Here is a 21,663-nt window from a genome sequence, read left to right on the forward strand (position 1 = left end):
TAGAGGGTTAGAGTGTAGTGGGTTAAGGTTAGAGTATATAGGGTTAAGGTTAGAGTGTAGAGGGTTAAGGTTAGAGTGTAGAGGGTTAGAGTATAGAGGGTTAAGGTTAGAGTGTAGAGGGTTATGGTTAGAGTGTAGAGGGTTAAGGTTAGAGTGTAGAGGGTTAGGGTTAGAGTGTAGAGGGTTAAGGCTAGAGTGTAGAGGGTTATGGTTAGAGTGTAGAGGGTTAAGGTTACAGTGTAGAGGGTTAGAGTGTAGAGGGTTAGAGTGTAGAGGGTTAAGGTTAGAGTGTAGAGGGTTAGAGTGTAGATGGTTAAGGTTAGAGTGTAGAGGGATAAGGTTAGAGTGTAGAGGGTTAGGGTTAGAGTATAGAGGGTTAAGGTTAGAGTGTAGAGGGTTAAGGTTAGAGTGTAGAGGGTTAGAGTGTAGAGGGTTAAGGTTAGAGTGTAGAGGGTTAAGGTTAGAGTGTAGAGGGTTAAGGTTAGAGTGTAGAGTGTTAAGGTTAGAGTGTAGAGGGTTAAGGTTAGAGTGTAGAGGGTTAAGGTTAGAGTGAAGAGGGTTAAGGTTAGAGTGTAGAGGGTTAAGGTTAGTGTGTAGAGGGTTAGAGTGTAGAGGGTTAAGTTTAGAGTGTAGAGGATTAAGGTTAGAGTGTAGAGGGTTAAGGTTAGAGTGTAGAGGGTTAAGGTTAGAGTGTAGAGGGTTAAGGTTAGAGTGTAGAGTGGTAAGGTTAGAGTGTAGAGGGTTAAGGTTAGAGTGTAGAGGGTTACGGTTAGAGTGTAGAGGGTTAAGGTTAGAGTGTAGAGGGTTAAGGATAGAGTGTAGAGGGTAAAGGTTAGAGTGTAGAGTTAAGAGGGTTAAGGTTAGAGTGTAGAGGGTTAAGGTTAGAGTGTAGAGGGTTAGAGTGTAGAGGGTTAAGGTTAGACTGTAGAGGGTTAAGGTTGGAGTGTAGAGGGTTAAGGTTAGAGTGTGGAGGGTTAAGGTTAGAGTGTAGAGGGTTAAGGTTAGAGTGTGGAGGGTTAAGGTTAGAGTGTAGAGGGTTAAGGTTAGAGTGTAGAGGGTTAGAGTGTAGAGGGTTAGAGTGTAGAGGGTTAGAGTGTAGAGGGTTAAGGTTAGAGTGTAGAGGGTTAAGGTTAGAGTGTAGAGGGTTACGGTTAGATTGTAGTTGGTTAAGGTTACAGTGTAGAGGGTTAGAGTGTAGAGGGTTACGGTTAGATTGTAGTTGGTTAAGGTTACAGTGTAGAGGGTTAGAGTGTAGAGGGTTAAGGTTAGAGTGTAGAGTGTTAAGGTTAGAGTGTAGAGGGTTAAGGTTAGAGTGTAGAGGGTTAAGGTTAGAGTGTAGAGGGTTAAGGTTAGAGTGTAGAGGGTTATGGTTAGAGTGTAGAGGGTTAAGGTTAGAGTGTGGAGGATTAAGGTTAGAGTGTAGAGGGTTAAGGTTAGAGTGTAGAGGGTTAAGGTTAGAGTGTAGAGGGTTAAGGTTAGACTGTAGAGGGTTAGAGTGTAGAGGGTTAAGGTTAGAGTGTAGAGGGTTAAGGTTAGAGTGTAGAGAGTTAAGGTTAGAGTGTAGAGGGTTAAGGTTAGAGGGTTAAGATTAGACTGTAGAGGGTTAAGGTTAGAGTGTAGAGGGTTAAGGTTAGAGTGTAGAGGGTTAGAGTGTAGAGGGTTAAGGTTAGAGTGTAGAGGGTTAGAGTGTAGAGGGTTACAGTGTAGAGGGTTAAGGTTAGAGTGTAGAGGGTTAGAGTATAGATGGTTAAGGTTAGAGTGTAGAGGGTTAAGGTTAGAGTGTAGAGGGTTAAGGTTAGAGTGTAGAGGGTTAAGGTTAGAGTGTAGAGGGTTAAGGTTAGACTGTAGAGGGTTAGAGTGTAGAGGGTTAAGGTTAGAGTGTAGAGGGTTAGAGTGTAGATGGTTAAGGTTAGAGTGTAGAGGGTTAAGGTTAGACTGTAGAGGGTTAGAGTGTAGAGGGTTAAGGTTAGAGTGTAGAGGGTTAAGGTTAGAGTGTAGAGAGTTAAGGTTAGAGTGTAGAGGGTTAAGGTTAGAGGGTTAAGGTTAGACTGTAGAGGGTTAAGGTTAGAGTGTAGAGGGTTAAGGTTAGAGTGTAGAGGGTTAGAGTGTAGAGGGTTAAGGTTAGAGTGTAGAGGGTTAGAGTGTAGAGGGTTAAGGTTAGAGTGTAGAGGGTTAGAGTGTAGAGGGTTAGAGTGTAGAGGGTTACAGTGTAGAGGGTTAAGGTTAGAGTGTAGAGGGTTAGAGTATAGATGGTTAAGGTTAGAGTGTAGAGGGTTAAGGTTAGAGTGTATAGGGTTAAGGTTAGAGTGTAGAGGGTTAAGGTTAGAGTGTAGAGGGTTAAGGTTAGAGTGTAGAGGGTTAGAGTGTAGAGGGTTAAGGTTAGAGTGTGGAGGGTTAGAGTGTAGAGGGTTACAGTGTAGAGGGTTAAGGTTAGAGTGTAGAGGGTTAAGGTTAGAGTGTAGAGGGTTAAAGTTAGAGTGTAGAGGGTTACGGTTTTAGTGTAGAGGGTTACGGTTAGAGTGTAGAGGGTTAAGGTTAGAGTGTGGTCCCGTGTGGCTCAGTTGGTAGAGCATGGCGCTTGCAACGCCAGGGTTGTGGGTTCATTCCCCACGGGGGGACCAGGATGAATATGTATGAACTTTCCAATTTGTAAGTCGCTCTGGATAAGAGCGTCTGCTAAATGACTTAAATGTAATGTAAATGTAAATGTGTGGAGGGTTAAGGTTAGAGTGTGGAGGGTTAAGGTTAGAGTGTAGAGGGTTAAGGTTAGAGTGTAGAGGGTTACGGTTAGATTGTAGTTGGTTAAGGTTACAGTGTAGAGGGTTAGAGTGTAGAGGGTTAGAGTGTAGAGGGTTAAGGTTAGAGTGTAGAGGGTTAGAGTGTAGAGAGTTAAGGTTAGAGTGTAGAGGGTTAAGGTTAGAGTGTAGATGGTTAAGGTTACAGTGTAGAGGGTTATACTGTAGAGGGTTAAGGTTAGAGTGTAGAGGGTTAAGGATAGAGTGTAGAGGGTTAAGGTTAGAGTGTAGAGGGTTATACTGTAGAGGGTTAAGGTTACAGTGTAGAGGGTTAAGGTTAGAGTGTAGAGGGTTAAGGTTACACTGTGGCGGGTTACACTGTAGAGGTTTATGGTTACATAGGCTGGTATGTCAGCAACATTCCACCCTGCATCCCACTGTTGCCTTGCCTCTGAAGCTAAGCAGGGTTGGGTCTGCTCGGTCCCTGGATGTGAGACCGCCCTGCATCCCACTGTTGCCGTTCCTCTGAAGCTAAGCAGGGTTGGTCCTGCTCGGTCCCTGGATGGGAGACCGCCCTGCATCCCACTGTTGCCTTGCCTCTGAAGCTAAGCAGGGTTGGTACTGCTCGGTCCCTGGATGGGAGATCGCCCTCTATCCCACTGTTGCCTTGCCTCTGAAGCTAAGCAGGGTTGGTCCTGCTCGGTCCCTGGATGGGAGACCGCCCTGCATCCCACTGTTGCCTTGCCTCTGAAGCTAAGCAGGGTTGGTCCTGCTCGGTTCCTGGATGGGAGACCAGATGCTGCTGGAAGTGGTGTTGGAGGGCCAGTAGGAGGAAGTCTTTCTTCTTGTCTAAAAGTATGTATTTTCCTGTGTAGGGTGCTGTCTTTTGGATGTTAAACAGGTGTCCTGACTCTCTGTGGTCACTACAGATCCCAGGGTACTAGAGGTCACTACAGATCCCAGGGTACTAGAGGTCACTACAGATCACAGGGTACTAGAGTAGGGGTGTCAACCATGGAGTCCTGACTCTCTGTGGTCACTACAGACACCAGGGTATTAGAGGTCACTACAGATCCCAGGGTACTAGAGTAGGGGAGTTAACCCTGGAGTCCTGAGCCTCTGTGGTCACTACAGATCCCAGGGTACTAGAGTAGGGGTGTTAACCCTGGAGTCCTGAGTCTCTGTGGTCACTACAGATCCCAGGGTACTAGAGTAGGGGTGTTAACCCTGGAGTCCTGACTCTCTTTGGTCACTACAGATCCCAGGGTACTAGAGTAGGGGTGTTAACCCCGGAGTCCTGACTCTCTGTGGTCACTACAGATCCCAGGGTACTAGAGGTCACTACAGATCCCAGGGTACTAGAGTAGGCGTGTTAACCCTGGAGTCCTGACTCTCTGTGGTCATTACAGATCCCAGGGTACTAGAGGTCACTACAGATCCCAGGGTACTAGAGGTCACTACAGATCCCAGGGTACTAGAGTAGACGTGTTAACCCTGGAGTCCTGACTCTCTGTGGTCACTACAGATCCCAGGGTACTAGAGGTCACTACAGATCCCAGGGTACTAGAGTAGACGTGTTAACCCTGGAGTCCTGACTCTCTGTGGTCACTACAGATCCCAGGGTACTAGAGTAGGGGTGTTAACCCCGGAGTCCTGAGCCTCTGTGGTCACTACAGTTCCCAGGGTACTAGAGTAGGGGTGTTAACCCTGGAGTCCTGACTCTCTGTGGTCACTACAGATCCCAGGGTACTAGAGTAGGGGTGTTAACCCTGGAGTCCTGAGTCTCTGTGGTCACTACAGATCCCAGGGTACTAGAGGTCACTACAGATCCCAGGGTACTAGAGGTCACTACAGATCCCAGGGTACTAGAGGTCACTACAGATCCCAGGGTACTAGAGTAGGGGTGTTAACCCTGGAGTCCTGACTAAATTCACAATCTGACCCTCATATTACCATGGTCACCCAGTGGCTGAAAAAGTACCCAACTGTCCTACTTGAGTGAAAGTAAAGATACCTTAATAGAAAATGACTCAAGTAAAAGTCACCCAGTAAAACACTACTTGAGTAAAAGTCTAAAAGTATTTGATTTTAAAGTTACTTAAGTATCAAAAATAAAAGTCAAATTTTTTACAGATAGCCAGGGGCACACTCCAACACTCAGACATAATTTACAAATGAAGCATGTGTGTTTAGTGAGTCAGTCAGATCAGAGGCAGTAGGGATGACCAGGGATGTTTTCTTGATAAGGGAGTAAAATGGAAAATTTTCTGTCCTGCTAAGCATTCAAAATGTAAAGAGTACCTCTTTCACTTCACGGAGAGTTGAGTTGTAGCAAGGTGTTGCATTCCCTCTTCCTAGAGGCGTTCGTAACAAGCAGGACATTCATACGAGTCTTACACTACATTAAGCAGGACATTCATACGAGTCTTACATTACATTAAGCAGGACATTCATACGAGTCTTACACTACATTAAGCAGGACATTCATACGAGTCTTACATTACATTAAGCAGGACATTCATACGAGTCTTACACTACATTAAGCAGGACATTCATACGAGCCTTACATTACATTAAGCAGGACATTCATACGAGTCTATTACATTAAGCAGGACATTCATACGAGTCTTACACTACATTAAGCAGGACATTCATACGAGTCTTACACTACATTAAGCAGGACATTCATACGAGTCTATTACACTACATTAAGCAGGACATTCATACGAGTCTTACACTACATTAAGCAGGACATTCATACGAGTCTTACATTACATTAAGCAGGACATTCATACGAGTCTTACACTACATTAAGCAGGACATTCATACGAGTCTTACATTACATTAAGCAGGACATTCATACGAGTCTTACACTACATTAAGCAGGACATTCATACGAGCCTTACATTACATTAAGCAGGACATTCATACGAGTCTATTACATTAAGCAGGACATTCATACGAGCCTTACACTTCAATAAGCAGGACATTCATACGAGTCTTACATTACATTAAGCAGGACATTCATACGAGCCTTACATTACATTAAGCAGGACATTCATACGAGCCTTACATTACATTAAGCAGGACGTTCATACGATCCTTACATTACATTAAGCAAGACATTCATACGAGCCTTATACTACATTAAGCAGGACGTTCATACGAGCCTTACACTTCAATAAGCAGGACGTTCATACGATCCTTATATTACAATAAGCAAGACATTCATACGAGTCTTATACTACATTAAGCAGGACATTCATACGAGCCTTTTACTACATTAAGCAGGACATTCATACGAGTCTATTACATTAAGCAGGACATTCATACGATCCTTACATTACATTAAGCAGGACATTCATACGAGCCTTCATACGAGCCTTTTACTACATTAAGCAGGACATTCATACGAGTCTATTACATTAAGCAGGACATTCATACGAGCCTTACATTACATTAAGCAGGACATTCATACGAGCATTCATACGAGCCTTTTACTACATTAAGCAGGACATTCATACGAGTCTATTACATTAAGCAGGACATTCATACGAGCCTTACACTACATTAGGCAGGACATTCATACGAGTCTTACACTACATTAAGCAGGACATTCATAAGAGCCTTACATTACATTAAGCAGGACGTTCATACGAGTCGTACACTACATTAAGCAGGACATTCATACGAGTCTTACATTACATTAAGCAGGACATTCATACGAGTCTTACATTACATTAAGCAGGACATTCATACGAGTCTTACATTACATTAAGCAGGACATTCATACGAGTTTTACACTACATTAAGCAGAACATTCATACGAGTCTTACATTACATTAAGCAGGACATTCATACGAGTCTTACACTACATTAAGCAGGACATTCATACGAGTCTTACATTACATTAAGCAGGACATTCATACGAGTCTTACACTACATTAAGCAGGACATTCATACGAGCCTTATATTACATTAAGCAGGACATTCATACGAGTCTATTACATTAAGCAGGACATTCATACGAGTCTATTACATTATGCAGGACATTCATACGAGCCTTACACTTCAATAAGCAGGACATTCATACGAGCCTTACATTACATTAAGCAGGACATTCATACGAGCCTTACATTACATTAAGCAGGACGTTCATACGATCCTTACATTACATTAAGCAGGACATTCATATGAGCCTTCATACGAGCCTTATACTACATTAAGCAGGACATTCATACGAGTCTATGACATTAAGTAGGACATTCATACGAGCCTTACACTACATTATGCAGGACATTCATACGAGCCTTACACTACATTAAGCAGGACATTCATACGACCCTTACACTACATTAAGCAGGACATTCATACGAGCCTTACATGACATTAAGCAGGACATTCATACGAGCCTTACACTACATTAAGCAGGACGTTCATACGAGCCTTACAGTCCAAGAGTTGCTCTCATAAAGAAACATGGAAGCTGTTTCTACAGTCTGAGAAGTCCCCTGTGTTTTCCCCCGCGTTGGATAAATTGTGGGTACCGACTTGGTGTGTGTGTGTGTGTGTTTTTTGTGTGTGTGTGTGTTCGTGTGTGTGTGTGTGTATATATATATGTGTGTGTGTTTGAGTGTGTGTGTGTGTGTATGTATGTGTCCTTAAGGTATCCCCCCATACCTCAGATGGCTCCCTGAGTAACATACCTCACATTCCTGGCAACAATGGCTCTGTTTTTACCAGCCTGTTTTACAGAGAGTCTTGAGAGCTGTTATCAATGGACACTAGTTTTACATTGAGTTGTATTGACAGTGAGTGTGCGTGTTCGTAGGCAGAGTGAACTTTAGTTTTTATAAAGACGTGAATCTAAAACTTGTTTCAGTAGTTATTTATTAACTGTAAAAATGTCAGATGATGTAGATGTTATTTTGTGATGACTAAGGCTGCGTCCCAAATGGAACACTAAACCCTACATATTCCCTATGGGCCCTGGTCTGAAGTAGTGCACTACCCCTATGGGCCCTGGTCAAAAGTAGTGCACTACCCCTATGGGCCCTGGTCTGAAGTAGTGCACTACCCCTATGGGCCCTGGTCTGAAATAGTGCACTACCCCTATGGGCCCTGGTCAAAAGTAGTGCACTACCCCTATGGGCCCTGGTCTGAAGTAGTGCACTACCCCTATGGGCCCTGGTCTGAAGTAGTGCACTACCCCTATGGGCCCTGGTCAAAAGTAGTGCACTACCCCTATGGGCCCTGGTCAAAAGTAGTGCACTACCCCTATGGGCCCTGGTCTGAAGTAGTGCACTACCCCTATGGGCCCTGGTCTGAAGTAGTGCACTACCCCTATGGGCCCTGGTCAAAAGTAGTGCACTACCCCTATGGGCCCTGGTCAAAAGTAGAGCACTACCCCTATGGGCCCTGGTCTGAAGTAGTGCACTACCCCTATGGTCCCTGGTCAAAAGTAGTGCACTACCCCTATGGGCCCTGGTCTGAAGTAGTGCACTATATAGGACCAACAAGGTATCACGGTCTCACTTCAGAATCTGACGTTTAAGACCGGGGGGGGGGGGGGGGGGCTAAAAGTCTATGTGTGAAAGTAAAGATAGATTACATTTTTTTTCATTAAATACCAAGTGGTTAAAACTTCTTTGGGATCGGTGGGTAGCTTGCGGGATGGTTGAGTTAACGTAGCCCAATGCGATTAGCATGAGGTTGTAAGTAACAAGAAAATGAAGAGGTTAAAAGGTTTGTTTTTATTAAATGTTTTATTTAACCTGGCTGGTAGTGTCATTGGGGGATGAAGGGACAGACTTTTATTGTGGTTTTCCAGTTGAAGTTCCACTGTCTCCTGGACAACCTCTCGGGGACTAAATATACTGCCAAGACACTGAGACACACACACACACACACACACACACACACACACACACACACACACACACACACACACACACACACACACACACACACACACACACACACACACACACACACACACACACACACACACACACACACACACCATGCACACACACACACACACCATGCACACACACACACACACCATGCACACAAACACACACACAGACCTGAAATTCCTCAGACCGCTTCCAGTAATAAGAGACTCTTCTCTCTGACGTCACAAAGTATAAAGCAAGAGGTCTTTACATTTAATCCACCCGTTCAACATACACAGTAGGACATGTTCCTCTTTTGTCTTCCCCCCCAACACACACACACACACACACACACACACACACACACACACACACACACACACACACACACACACACACACACACACACACACACACACACACACACACACACACACACACACACACACACACACACACACACACACACACACACACACACACACACACACACCCACACCCACACACACCCTGGATGTCTTCTGTAATATGATCTACTGGAAGAGAGTTCTCCTGATTCTCCTGATTCTCCTGCTGTGGGCGTTCAGGGATAGAAGAATACGTTTTCAACTGTGGGAGGCAGGAGAGAGAGAGAGAGGCAGAGAGAGAGAGAGAGGCAGAGAGACAGAGAAAGAGACAGAGAGAGACAGAGAGAGAGACAGAGAGAGAGACAGAGAGAAGAAACGTTTTTCAACTGTGGGAGGTAGGAGAGAGGCCTGAGGAATTTAATCTGTGGGAGGTAGTGTAGTGTAATTACAGAGTGTATAGCAGACCCGCTCCACTCCGTACCAAGCCTGCCACATCACTATGGACACAACGGAATATAAGACCTTTTTAGCCGTTTTTACCCTCTTCAATGTCCTGCCGATATGCTGGTGTGCCCCTCACCGGTCCTGCGAGCCTGGAGACGACGCTTTGGGTAAAGTACCACTGTATTCATTCATCATCTTCATGGCTGGTTATGCATCATGGAGCTATTGAAATGAGGTCGTTTCTGAGACAATTGTCTTTTTGTTTTTTCATGTGATGTTATAAAAGTGGATTGTGTTTGTTTGCTAAAACCTGGCGGTTTATCCAGATCAGCTACCCAGTGCTTCTACATCTGCATGGCTTGGCTGTCTGAGGTTTTAGGCTGGCTTTCTGTATAGAAACTTTAATGTGCGCCGTCCCTTTAAAAATAAAACATTTACTCAAACTCAATATGAGTATTTCAAGTCAAGTTACAAGTATTTCAAGTCAAGTTACAAGTATTTCAAGTCAGGTTATTAGTATTTCAAGTCAGGCTACTAGTATTTCAAGTCAGGCTACTAGTATTTCAAGTCAGGTTAATAGTATTTCAAGTCAGATTACTAGTATTTCAAGTCAGGTTACTAGTATTTCAAGTCATGTTACTAGTATTTCAAGTCAGGTTACTAGTATTTCAAGTCAGGTTATTAGTATTTCAAGTCAGGTTACTAGTATTTCAAGTCAGGTTATTAGTATTTCAAGTCAGGCTACTAGTATTTCAAGTCAGGTTACTAGTATTTCAAGTCAGGTTACTAGTATTTCAAGTCAGGTTACTAGTATTGCAAGTCAGGTTACTAGTATTTCAAGTCAGGTTACTAGTATTTCAAGTCAGATTACTAGTATTTCAAGTCAGATTACTAGTATTTCAAGTCAGGTTACTAGTATTTCAAGTCAGGTTACTAGTATTTCAAGTCAGGTTACTAGTATTGCAAGTCAGGTTACTAGTATTTCAAGTCAGGTTACTAGTATTTCAAGTCAGATTACTAGTATTTCAAGTCAGGTTACTAGTATTTCAAGTCAGGTTACTAGTATTTCAAGTTATGTTATTAGTATTTCAAGTCAAGTTACTAGTATTTCAAGTCAAGTTACTAGTATTTCAAGTCAGGTTACTGGTATTTCAAGTGAGGTTACTAGTATTTCAAGTCATGTTATTAGTATTTCAAGTTATGTTATTAGTATTTCAAGTCATGTTATTAGTATTTCAAGTCAGGTTAATAGTATTTCAAGTCAGATTACTAGTATTTCAAGTCAGATTACTAGTATTTCAAGTCAGGTTATTAGTATTTCAAGTTATGTTATTAGTATTTCAAGTCATGTTATTAGTATTTCAAGTCAGGTTACTAGTATTTCAAGTCAGGTTACTAGTATTTCAAGTCAGGTTACTAGTATTTCAAGTCAAGTTACTAGTATTTCAAGTCAAGTTACTAGTATTTCAAGTCAAGTTACTAGTATTTCAAGTCAGGTTACTAGTATTTCAAGTCAGGCTACTAGTATTTCAAGTTATGTTACTAGTATTTCAAGTCAAGTTATTAGTATTTCAAGTCAAGTTACTAGTATTTCAAGTCAGGTTACTGGAATTTCAAGTCAGGTTACTAGTATTTCAAGTCAGGTTACTAGTATTTCAAGTCAGGTTACTAGTATTTCAAGTCAGGTTACTAGTATTTCAAGTCAAGTTACTAGTATTTCAAGTCAAGTTACTAGTATTTCAAGTCAAGTTACTAGTATTTCAAGTCAGGTTATTAGTATTTCAGGTCAGGTTACTAGTATTTCAAGTTATGTTATTAGTTTTTCAAGTCAGGTTACTAGTATTTCAAGTCAGGTTACTAGTATTTCAAGTCAGGTTACTAGTATTTCAAGTCAGGTTACTAGTATTTCAAGTCAGGTTACTAGTATTTCAAGTCAGGTTACCAGTATTTCAAGTCAAGTTACTAGTATTTCAAGTCATCTTATTAGTATTTCAAGTCAGGTTACTAGTATTTCAAGTCAGGTTACTAGTATTTCAAGTCAGGTTACTAGTATTTCAAATCAGGTTATTAGTATTTCAAGTCAGATTATTAGTATTTCAAGTCAGGTTACTAGTATTTCAAATCAGGTTATTAGTATTTCAAGTCAGATTATTAGTATTTCAAGTCAGGTTACTAGTATTTCAAATCAGGTTATTTCAAGTCAGGTTACTAGTATTTCATGCAGGTTAATAGTATTTTAAGTCAGGTTATTTCAAGTCAGGTTACTAGTATTTCATGCAGGTTAATAGTTTTTTAAGTTACTAGTATTGCATGTCAGGTTATTAGTATTTTAAGTCCAACCCGCAGTATCCCTTTATAAGTGCAAAATAAATGTCAATGTTAATGTCACCACAGATGTTGATGCTTCGTCTGTGTTGGTGTCTGACATTCTACAGTGGCTTGCGAAAGTATTCACCCCCTTGGCATTTTTCCTGTTTTGTTGCCTTACAACCTGGAATTAAAATAGATTGTTTGGGGGGTTTGTATCATTTGATTTACACAACATGCCTACCACTTTGAAGATGCAACATATTTTTTATTGTGAAACAAACAAGAAATAAGACCCAAAAACAGATTTATTTTGCGTGCATAACTATTCACCCTCCCAAAGTCAGTACTTTGTAGAGCCACGTTTTGCAGCAATTACAGCTGCAAGTCTCTTGGAGTATGTCTCTATAAGCTTGGCACATCTAGCCACTGGGATTTTTGCCCATTCTTCAAGGCAAAACTGCTCCAGCTCCTTCAAGTTGGATGGGTTCCGCTGGTGTACAATCTTTAAGTCAAACCACAGATTCTCAATTGGATTGAGGTCTGGGCTTTGACTAGGCCATTCCAAGACATTTAAATGTTTCCCCTTAAATCACTCGAGTGTTGCTTTAGTAGTATGCTTAGGGTCATTGTCCTGCTGGAAGGTGAACCTCCGTCCCAGTCTCAAATCTCTGGAAGACTGAAATAGGTTTCCCTCAAGAATTTCCCTGTTTTTAGCACCATCCATCATTCTTTCAATTCTGACCAGTATCCCAGTCCCTGCCGATGAAAAACATCCCCAAGGCATGATGTTGCCACCACCGTGCTTCACTGTGGGGATGGTGTTATCTGGGTGATGAGAGTTGTTGGGTTTGCGCCAGACATAGTGTTTTCCTTGATGGCCAAAAAGCTTAATTTTAGTCTCATCTGACCAGAATACCTTCTTCCATATGTTTGGTGAGTCTCCCACATGCCTTTTGGAAAACACCAAATGTTTTTTCTTATTTTTTTTCTTTAAGCAATTACTTTTTTCTGGCCACTCTTCCCGTAAAGCCCAGCTTTGTGTAGTGTACGGCTTAAAGTGGTCCTATGGACAGATACTCCAATAACACCCTATGGAACCAATAGAACCACAATATCACCCTATGGAACCAATAGAATTACAATAACACCCTTTGCCAGTGGTTTTATAAACCTCTCCTCTGGGACCCCCAGATGTTTCACCATGGTGTTGTATGCCTGTACTATGTCACCTGATTCACCTCGTCAAGGACTTGATGATTAGTCGACATGTTGACTCAGCTGTGTTAGCTGAGGAATAGATCAAACACATGGTAAGTCTGGGCGTTCACAAGGAGAGGTTACAGATCCACTGCAGTAGGTTACATAAAGTCTGGGATTCTCCAGGAGAGGTTATAGATCCACTGCAGTAGGTTACATAAAGTCTGGGGTTCTCCAGGAGAGGTTATAGAACCACTGCAGTAGGTTACATAACGTCTGGGGTTCTCCATGAGAGGTTATAGATCCACTGCAGTAGGTTACATAATGTCTGGGGTTCTCCAGGAGAGGTTATAGATCCACTGCGGTAGGTTACATAAAGTCTGGGGTCTCCAGGAGAGGTTATAGATCCACTGCAGTAGGTTACATAAAGTCTGGGGGTTCAAAAGGAGAGGTTATAGATCCACTGCAGTAGGTTACATAAAGTCTGGGGTTCACAAGGAGAGGTTATAGATCCACTGCAGTAGGTTACATAAAGTCTGGGGTTCTCCAGGAGAGGGTATAGATCCACTGCAGTAGGTTACATAAAGTCTGGGGTTCTCCAGGAGAGGTTATAGATCCACTGCAGTAGGTTACATAAAGTCTGGGGGTTCTCCAGGAGAGGTTATAGATCCACTGCAGTAGATTACATAAAGTCTGGGCGTTCACAAGGAGAGGTTATAGATCCACTGCAGTAGGTTACATAAAGTCTAGGGGTTCACAAGGAGAGGTTATAGATCCACTGCAGTAGGTTAAATAAAGTCTGGGGGTTCACAAGGAGAGGTTATAGATCCACTGCAGTAGATTACATAAAGTCTGGGGGTTCACAAGGAGAGGGTATAGATCCACTGCAGTAGATTACATAAAGTCTGGGCGTTCACAAGGAGAGGTTATAGATCCACTGCAGTAGGTTACATAAAGTCTAGGGGTTCACAAGGAGAGGTTATAGATCCACTGCAGTAGGTTACATAAAGTCTGGGGGTTCACAAGGAGAGGGTATAGATCAACTGCAGTAGGTTACATAAAGTCTGGGGTTCTCCAGGAGAGGTTATAGATCCACTGCAGTAGGTTACATAAAGTCTGGGGTTCTCCAGGAGAGGTTATATAACCACTGCAGTAGGTTACATAAAGTCTGGGGTTCTCCAGGAGAGGTTATAGATCCACTGCAGTAGGTTACATAAAGTCTGGGGTTCTCCAGGAGAGGTTATAGATCCACTGCAGTAGGTTACATAAAGTCTGGGGTTCTCCAGGAGAGGTTATAGATCCACTGCAGTAGGTTCCATAACGTCTGGGGTTCTCCAGGAGAGGTTATAGATCCACTGCAGTAGGTTACATAAAGTCTGGGGGTTCTCCAGGAGAGGTTATAGATCCACTGCAGTAGGTTACATAAAGTCTGGGGTTCTCCAGGAGAGGTTTTAGATCCACTGCAGTAGGTTACATAAAGTCTGGGGGTTCTCCAGGAGAGGTTATAGATCCACTGCAGTAGGTTACATAAAGTCTGGGGGTTCTCCAGGAGAGGGTATAGATCCACTGCAGTAGGTTACATAAAGTCTAGGGGTTCTCCAGGAGAGGGTATAGATCCACTGCAGTAGGTTACATAAAGTCTGGGGTTCTCCAGGAGAGGGTATAGATCCACTGCAGTAGGTTACATAAAGTCTGGGGGTTCTCCAGGAGAGGGTATAGATCCACTGCAGTAGGTTACATAGTCTGGGGGTTCTCCAGGAGAGGTTATAGATCCACTGCAGTAGGTTACATAAAGTCTAGGGGTTCTCAAGGAGAGGTTATAGATCCACTGCAGTAGGTTACATAGTCTGGGGGTTCTCCAGGAGAGGTTATAGATCCACTGCAGTAGGTTACATAGTCTGGGGGTGCTCCAGGAGAGTTTATAGATCCACTGCAGTAGGTTACATAAAGTCTGGGGGTTCTCCAGGAGAGGGTATAGATCCACTGCAGTAGGTTACATAAAGTCTGGGGGTTCTCCAGGAGAGGGTATAGATCCACTGCAGTAGGTTACATAAAGTCTGGGCTTCTCCAGGAGAGGTTATAGAACCACTGCAGTAGGTTACATAAAGTCTGGGGTTCTCCAGGAGAGGGTATAGATCCACTGCAGTAGGTTACATAAAGTCTGGTGGTTCACAAGGAGAGGTTATAGATACACTGCAGTAGGTTACATAAAGTCCGGGGTTCTCCAGGAGAGGTTATAGATCCACTGCAGTAGGTTACATAAAGTCTGGAATTCTCCAGGAGAGTTTATAGATCCACTGCAGTAGGTTACATAAAGTCTGGGGGTTCTCCAGGAGAGGTTATAGATCCACTGCAGTAGGTTACATAAAGTCTAGGGGTTCACAAGGAGAGGTTATAGATCCACTGCAGTAGGTTACATAAAGTCTGGGGGTTCTCCAGGAGAGGTTATAGATCCACTGCAGTAGGTTACATAAAGTCTAGGGGTTCACAAGGAGAGGTTATAGATCCACTGCAGTAGGTTACATAAAGTCTGGGGGTTCTCCAGGAGAGGTTATAGATCCACTGCAGTAGGTTACATAAAGTCTAGGGGTTCACAAGGAGAGGTTATAGATCCACTGCAGTAGGTTACATAAAGTCTGGGGGTTCTCCAGGAGAGGTTATAGATCCACTGCAGTAGGTTACATAAAGTCTGGGGGTTCACAAGGAGAGGTTATAGATCCACTGCAGTAGGTTACATAAAGTCTGGGGTTCTCCAGGAGAGGTTATGATCCACTGCAGTAGGTTACATGTACTTCTGTTATGATGTGTTTTGTATTTTGTATTTTGCAGGAAGATGCAACAACGGTCCAGATGAAGAAAAACGTAAGTGTTTCACTGAACTTTTTATTCTTATCAGAAAATAAATACATATAAATATGGATTGTAAAATATATCTTATGTATGATAGTCCACGTGAACCGTATAGCAGTGCACTGTACCTTATAGTGTACATACCACATGTGGATTTGTGTTCATCTATATATCTGTATGTATTGTTGTCTGTCTGTATATTCTGTTTATTGTCTACATATTATGGTTGTTGTTTATTGACAGTACCCTTTAACAGAGTCACATTCCTTTACATGCAAATGTAGCAGGATGGAACAAGCCTGTACATAGATGTCTGGGTGCATCCCAAAATGGCAGACGGTTCACTCTATAGTACACTACTTCTGCCCAGGGACCATAGGGACTAGGGTGCTGTTAGGAACACCTCCGTAGTCTCAGAGAGGACAGGAACATTAGTTAGGACCCTGTAGGGGTGGAGGTTCTGTACTCTCACCTGTCCGTCTGGGATTATGTAAAATAGTCACTTCAGGAGATAATAGAGATATGTATTGTTAATAAAAAATAAATGTTGTAACGTTCAGAGAATGTTATTTAAAAACAAATTCATTCTAGGCAGAGTTGCAAATAAAGAAAATCCATATGTCAGACTGGCCAATAATAAGAAAAGATTACGATGGACAAAAGAACACAGACACTGGACAGAGGAACTCTGAGTAGAAGGCCAGCATCCCGGAGTCGCCTCTTCACTGTTGACGTTGAGACTGGTGTTTTGCGCGTACTATTTTAATGAAGCTGCCAGTTGAGGACTTCTGAGGCGTCTGTTTCTCAAACTAGACACTCAAATGTATTTGTCCTCTTGCTCAGTTGTGCACCGGGGCCATCCACTCCTCTTTCTATTCTGGTTAGAGACAGTTTGCGCTGTTCTTTGAAGGGAGTAGTAGACAGCGTTGTAAGAGATCTTCAGTTTCTTGGCAATTTCCAATAGCCTTCATTTTTCAGAACAAGAATAGACCGACAAGTTTCAGAAGAAAGTTCTGTGTTTCTGGCCATTTTGATCCTGTAATCGAACCCACAAATGCTGATGCTCCAGATACTCAACTAGTTTAAGAAGGCCAGTTTTATTGCTTCTTTAATCAGGACAACAGTTTTCAAGTGTGCTAACATAATTGCATAAAGGGTTTTCTAATGATCAATTAGCCTTTTTATAAAGAACCTCCCTACAACGTTCTCAGAACCTCCCTGCAACGTTCTCAGAACCTCCCTGCAATGTTCTCAGAACCTCCCTGCAACCTAAAAAAATGTACGTTCCAAGAACAGGCAAAATGTTCAGAACGAATGAGAAACCAAAAACGTACGTTCCCACAACATCCAAGGATCCAAATGTGCTGCTAGCTGGGTAAAGTCCCTTAGGTCTTGAGTAAGTCCTATAACATAATAACAGCAACAAAGTAGACAGTAAAGTGTGACCAGGTTCAGTTGTCCAACAATGCAGATAGAAATGCCATGACTAGAGCCAACATGACTCCTAGTTCTACATTGTCAGAGAAACATGTTTGTTCTACATAACATATTTCTATCTGAATGTTCCCGAAATGTTGTGTCCTCCTCTTACCCCTAACCCTCCTCTCTCCTCTCTCCAAAGTGTGTTCAGAGATTAACCTGGGTTACTCCTCTTACCCCTAACCCTCCTCTCTCCTCTCTCCACAGTGTGTTCAGAGATTAACCTGGGTTACTCCTCTTACCCCTAACCCTCCTCTCTCCACAGTGTGTTCAGAGATTAACCTGGGTTACTCCTCTTACCCCTAACCCTCCTCTCTCCACAGTGTGTTCAGAGATTAACCTGGGTTACTCCTTTTACCCCTAACCCTCCTCTCTCCACAGTGTGTTCAGAGATTAACCTGGGTTACTGCTCTTACCACTAACCCTCCTCTCTCCACAGTGTGTTCAGAGATTAACCTGGGTTACTCCTCTTACCACTAACCCTCCTCTCTCCACAGTGTGTTCAGAGATTAACCTGGGTTACTCCTCTTACCCCTAACCCTCCTCTCTCCACAGTGTGTTCAGAGATTAACCTGGGTTACTCCTCTTACCCCTAACCCTCCTCTCTCCTCTCTCTACAGTGTGTTCAGAGATTAACCTGGATTACTCCTCTTACCCCTAACCCTCCTCTCTCCACAGTGTGTTCAGAGATTAACCTGGGTTACTCCTCTTACCCATAACCCTCCTCTCTCCACAGTGTGTTCAGAGATTAACCTGGGTTACTCCTCTTACCCCTAACCCTCCTCTCTCCACAGTGTGTTCAGAGATTAACCTGGGTTACTCCTTTTACCCCTAACCCTCCTCCCTCCACAGTGTGTTCAGAGATTAACCTGGGTTACTCCTCTTACCCCTAACCCTCCTCTCTCCACAGTGTGTTCAGAGATTAACCTGGGTTACTCCTCTTACCCCTAACCCTCCTCTCTCCTCTCTCCACAGTGTGTTCAGAGATTAACCTGGGTTACTCCTCTTACCCCAAACCCTCCTCTCTCCACAGTGTGTTCAGAGATTAACCTGGGTTACTCCTCTTACCCCTAACCCTCCTCTCTCCACAGTGTGTTCAGAGATTAACCTGGGTTACTCCTCTTACCCCTAATCCTCCTCCCTCCTCTCTCCACAGTGTGTTCAGAGATTAACCTGGGTTACTCCTCTTACCCCTAACCCTCCTCTCTCCACAGTGTGTTCAGAGATTAACCTGGGTTACTCCTCTTACCACTAACCCTCCTCTCTCCACAGTGTGTTCAGAGATTAACCTGGGTTACTCCTTTTACCCCTAACCCTCCTCTCTCCTCTCTCCACAGTGTGTTCAGAGATTAACCTGGGTTACTCCTCTTACCCCTAACCCTCCTCTCTCCACAGTGTGTTCAGAGATTAACCTGGGTTACTCCTCTAACCCCTAACCCTCCTCTCTCCTCTCTCCACAGTGTGTTCAGAGATTAACCTGGGTTACTCCTCTTACCCCTAACCCTCCTCCCTCCTCTCTCCACAGTGTGTTCAGAGATTAACCTGGGTTACTCCTCTTACCCATAACCCTCCTCCCTCCTCTCTCCACAGTGTGTTCAGAGATTAACCTGGGTTACTCCTCTTACCCCTAACCCTCCTCCCTCCTCTCTCCACAGGTTGTTCAGAGATTAACCTGGGTTACTCCTCTTACCTCTAACCCTCCTCTCTCCACGGTGTGTTCAGAGATTAACCTGGGTTACTCCTCTTACCCCTAACCCTCCTCTCTCCACGGTGTGTTCAGAGATTAACCTGGGTTACTCCTCTTACCCCTAACCCTCCTCCCTCCACAGTGTGTTCAGAGATTAACCTGGGTTACTCCTCTTACCCATAACCCTCCTCTCTCCTCTCTCCACAGTGTGTTCAGAGATTAACCTGGGTTACTCCTCTTACCCCCAACCCTCCTCTCTCCACGGTGTGTTCAGAGATTAACCTGGATTACTCCTCTTACCCCCAACCCTCCTCTCTCCTCTCTTCACAGCAGCAGTGTGTTCAGAGATTAACCTGGGTTACTGCAACGACCTGGACTACTCCAGGTGAGTCTTCAGTTTACACTCCCTTACTATAGAGAATGTGCATCCCAAATGCCACACTATTCCCTATATAGTGTACTACTTTAGACCAGGGCCCTATGAAACCCTATTCCCTATATAGTGCACTACTTTAGACCAGAGCCCTATGGCACCCTATTCCCTATATAGTGCACTACTTTAGACCAGGGCCCTATGAAACACACTATTCCCTAATAGTGCACTACTTTAGACCAGGGCCCTATGAAACACACTATTCCCTAATAGTGCACTACTTTAGACCAGGGCCCTATGCCACACTATTCCCTATATAGTGCACTACTTTAGACCAGGGCCCTATGCCACACTATTCCCTATATAGTGCACTACTTTAGACCAGGGCCCTATGCCAAACCATTCCCTATATAGTGCACTACTTTTGACCAGGACCCATAGGGGGTTCCCTCCCTTACCCTAGGGTGAAGATATTTCCCACATGGAAATGGAAGAGAATCACTTTGTTTGAGAAAAAACATTACCAATATGTTCTCATCTACTTGACTGATTGATTCTCTGACTGATCGACAGACCGATTCACAGATTGATTGACTGACTGACTAATTGATCAAATAATTGATTGATTGATTGACCTACTGACAGATCGATAGATCAACCAATTGGTCAATTGCTCATCTCCTCTCTCCCCAGGACCATCTTCCCTAACATCCTAGGTCAGCAGTCTCGTCATGAGGTGGAGTCTGGAGCTGAGTACCTCCTCCTCTCTGTGATCCACGGTCTCCTCAACGGGGAGTGTTCCCCAGACATCCGTCTGTTGGGGTGCTCCGTCCTCGCCCCGCCCTGCCAAGACCTACCCAGGCCCGCACCAGTCAAGGTGTGTCCCAGCTAGCACATTTAGTTCCAGCCCGCACCAGTCAAGGTGTGTCCCAGCTATCACATTTAGTTCCAGCCCACACCAGTCAAGGTGTGTCCCAGCTAGCACATCTAGTTCCGCCCCGCACCAGTCAAGGTGTGTCCCAGCTAGCACATTTAGTTCCAGCCCCGCACCAGTCAAGGTGTGTCCCAGCTAGCACATTTAGTTCCAGCCCGCACCAGTCAAGGTGTGTCCCAGCTATCACATTTAGTTCCAGCCCACACCAGTCAAGGTGTGTCCCAGCTAGCACATCTAGTTCCAGCCCCGCACCAGTCAAGGTGTGTCCCAGCTAGCACATTTAGTTCCAGCCCCGCACCAGTCAAGGTGTGTCCCAGCTAGCACATTTAGTTCCAGCCCCGCACCAGTCAAGGTGTGTCCCAGCTAGCACATTTAGTTCCATCCCAGCACCCGTCAAGGTGTGTCCCAGCTATCACATTTAGTTCCAGCCCCACACCAGTCAAGGTGTGTCCCAGCTAGCACATTTAGTTCCAGCCCCACACCAGTCAAGGTGTGTCCCAGCTATCACATTTAGTTCCATCCCAGCACCCGTCAAGGTGTGTCCCAGCTATCACATTTAGTTCCAGCCCGCACCCATCAAGGTGTGTCCCAGTTAGCACATTTAGTTCCATCCCAGCACCCGTCAAGGTGTGTCCCAGCTAGCACATTTAGTTCCAGTCCCGCACCAGTCAAGGTGTGTCCCAGCTATCACATTTAGTTCCAGCCCGCACCAGTCAAGGTGTGTCCCAGCTAGCACATTTAGTTCCAGCCCCGCACCAGTCAAGGTGTGTCCCAGCTAGCACATTTAGTTCCAGCCCCGCACCAGTCAAGGTGTGTCCCAGCTATCACATTTAGTTCCAGCCCGCACCAATCAAGGTGTGTCCCAGCTAGCACATTTAGTTCCAGCCCCGCACCAGTCAAGGTGTGTCCCAGCTAGCACATTTAGTTCCATCCCAGCACCAGTCAAGGTGTGTCCCAGCTAGCACATTTAGTTCCAGCCCCGCACCAGTCAAGGTGTGTCCCAGCTAGCACATTTAGTTCCAGCCCCGCACCAGTCAAGGTGTGTCCCAGCTAGCACATTTAGTTCCAGCCCCACACCAGTCAAGGTGTGTCCCAGCTATCACATTTAGTTCCAGCCCGCACCCATCAAGGTGTGTCCCAGTTAGCACATTTAGTTCCAGCCCCACACCAGTCAAGGTGTGTCCCAGCTAGCACATTTAGTTCCAGCCCCGCACCAGTCAAGGTGTGTCCCAGCTATCACATTTAGTTCCATCCCAGCACCCATCAAGGTGTGTCCCAGCTAGCACATTTAGTTCCAGCCCCGCACCAGTCAAGGTGTGTCCCAGTTAGCACATTTAGTTCCATCCCAGCACCCGTCAAGGTGTGTCCCAGCTAGCACATTTAGTTCCATCCCAGCACCCGTCAAGGTGT

The 21,663-nt window shown here is 44.2% G+C and overlaps 1 protein-coding gene across 3 annotated transcripts in view; it reads left to right on the forward strand.

The window, feature by feature from the left end:
* The first annotated feature begins 8,965 nt into the window (after nt 1-8,965).
* The window catches only part of LOC129842001 (carboxypeptidase Z-like), a 41,403-nt gene continuing 28,705 nt past the window's right edge, over nt 8,966-21,663 (forward strand). For 2 of the 3 annotated variants that reach the window (XM_055910375.1, XM_055910377.1), the window contains exons 1-4: nt 9,159-9,590; nt 15,760-15,792; nt 19,277-19,331; nt 20,013-20,196. In XM_055910375.1, the coding sequence (XP_055766350.1) occupies nt 9,479-9,590; nt 15,760-15,792; nt 19,277-19,331; nt 20,013-20,196 (384 nt within the window). In that variant the 5' untranslated portion in view covers nt 9,159-9,478. Of the gene's footprint in view, nt 9,591-15,759; nt 15,793-19,276; nt 19,332-20,012; nt 20,197-21,663 lie in introns of all 3 variants that reach the window. The other variant, XM_055910376.1, reaches the window with a different exon arrangement.

This window comes from Salvelinus fontinalis, unplaced genomic scaffold (genome assembly GCF_029448725.1).
Source record: "Salvelinus fontinalis isolate EN_2023a unplaced genomic scaffold, ASM2944872v1 scaffold_0005, whole genome shotgun sequence".
In the NCBI taxonomy this organism is placed as follows: domain Eukaryota; kingdom Metazoa; phylum Chordata; class Actinopteri; order Salmoniformes; family Salmonidae; genus Salvelinus; species Salvelinus fontinalis.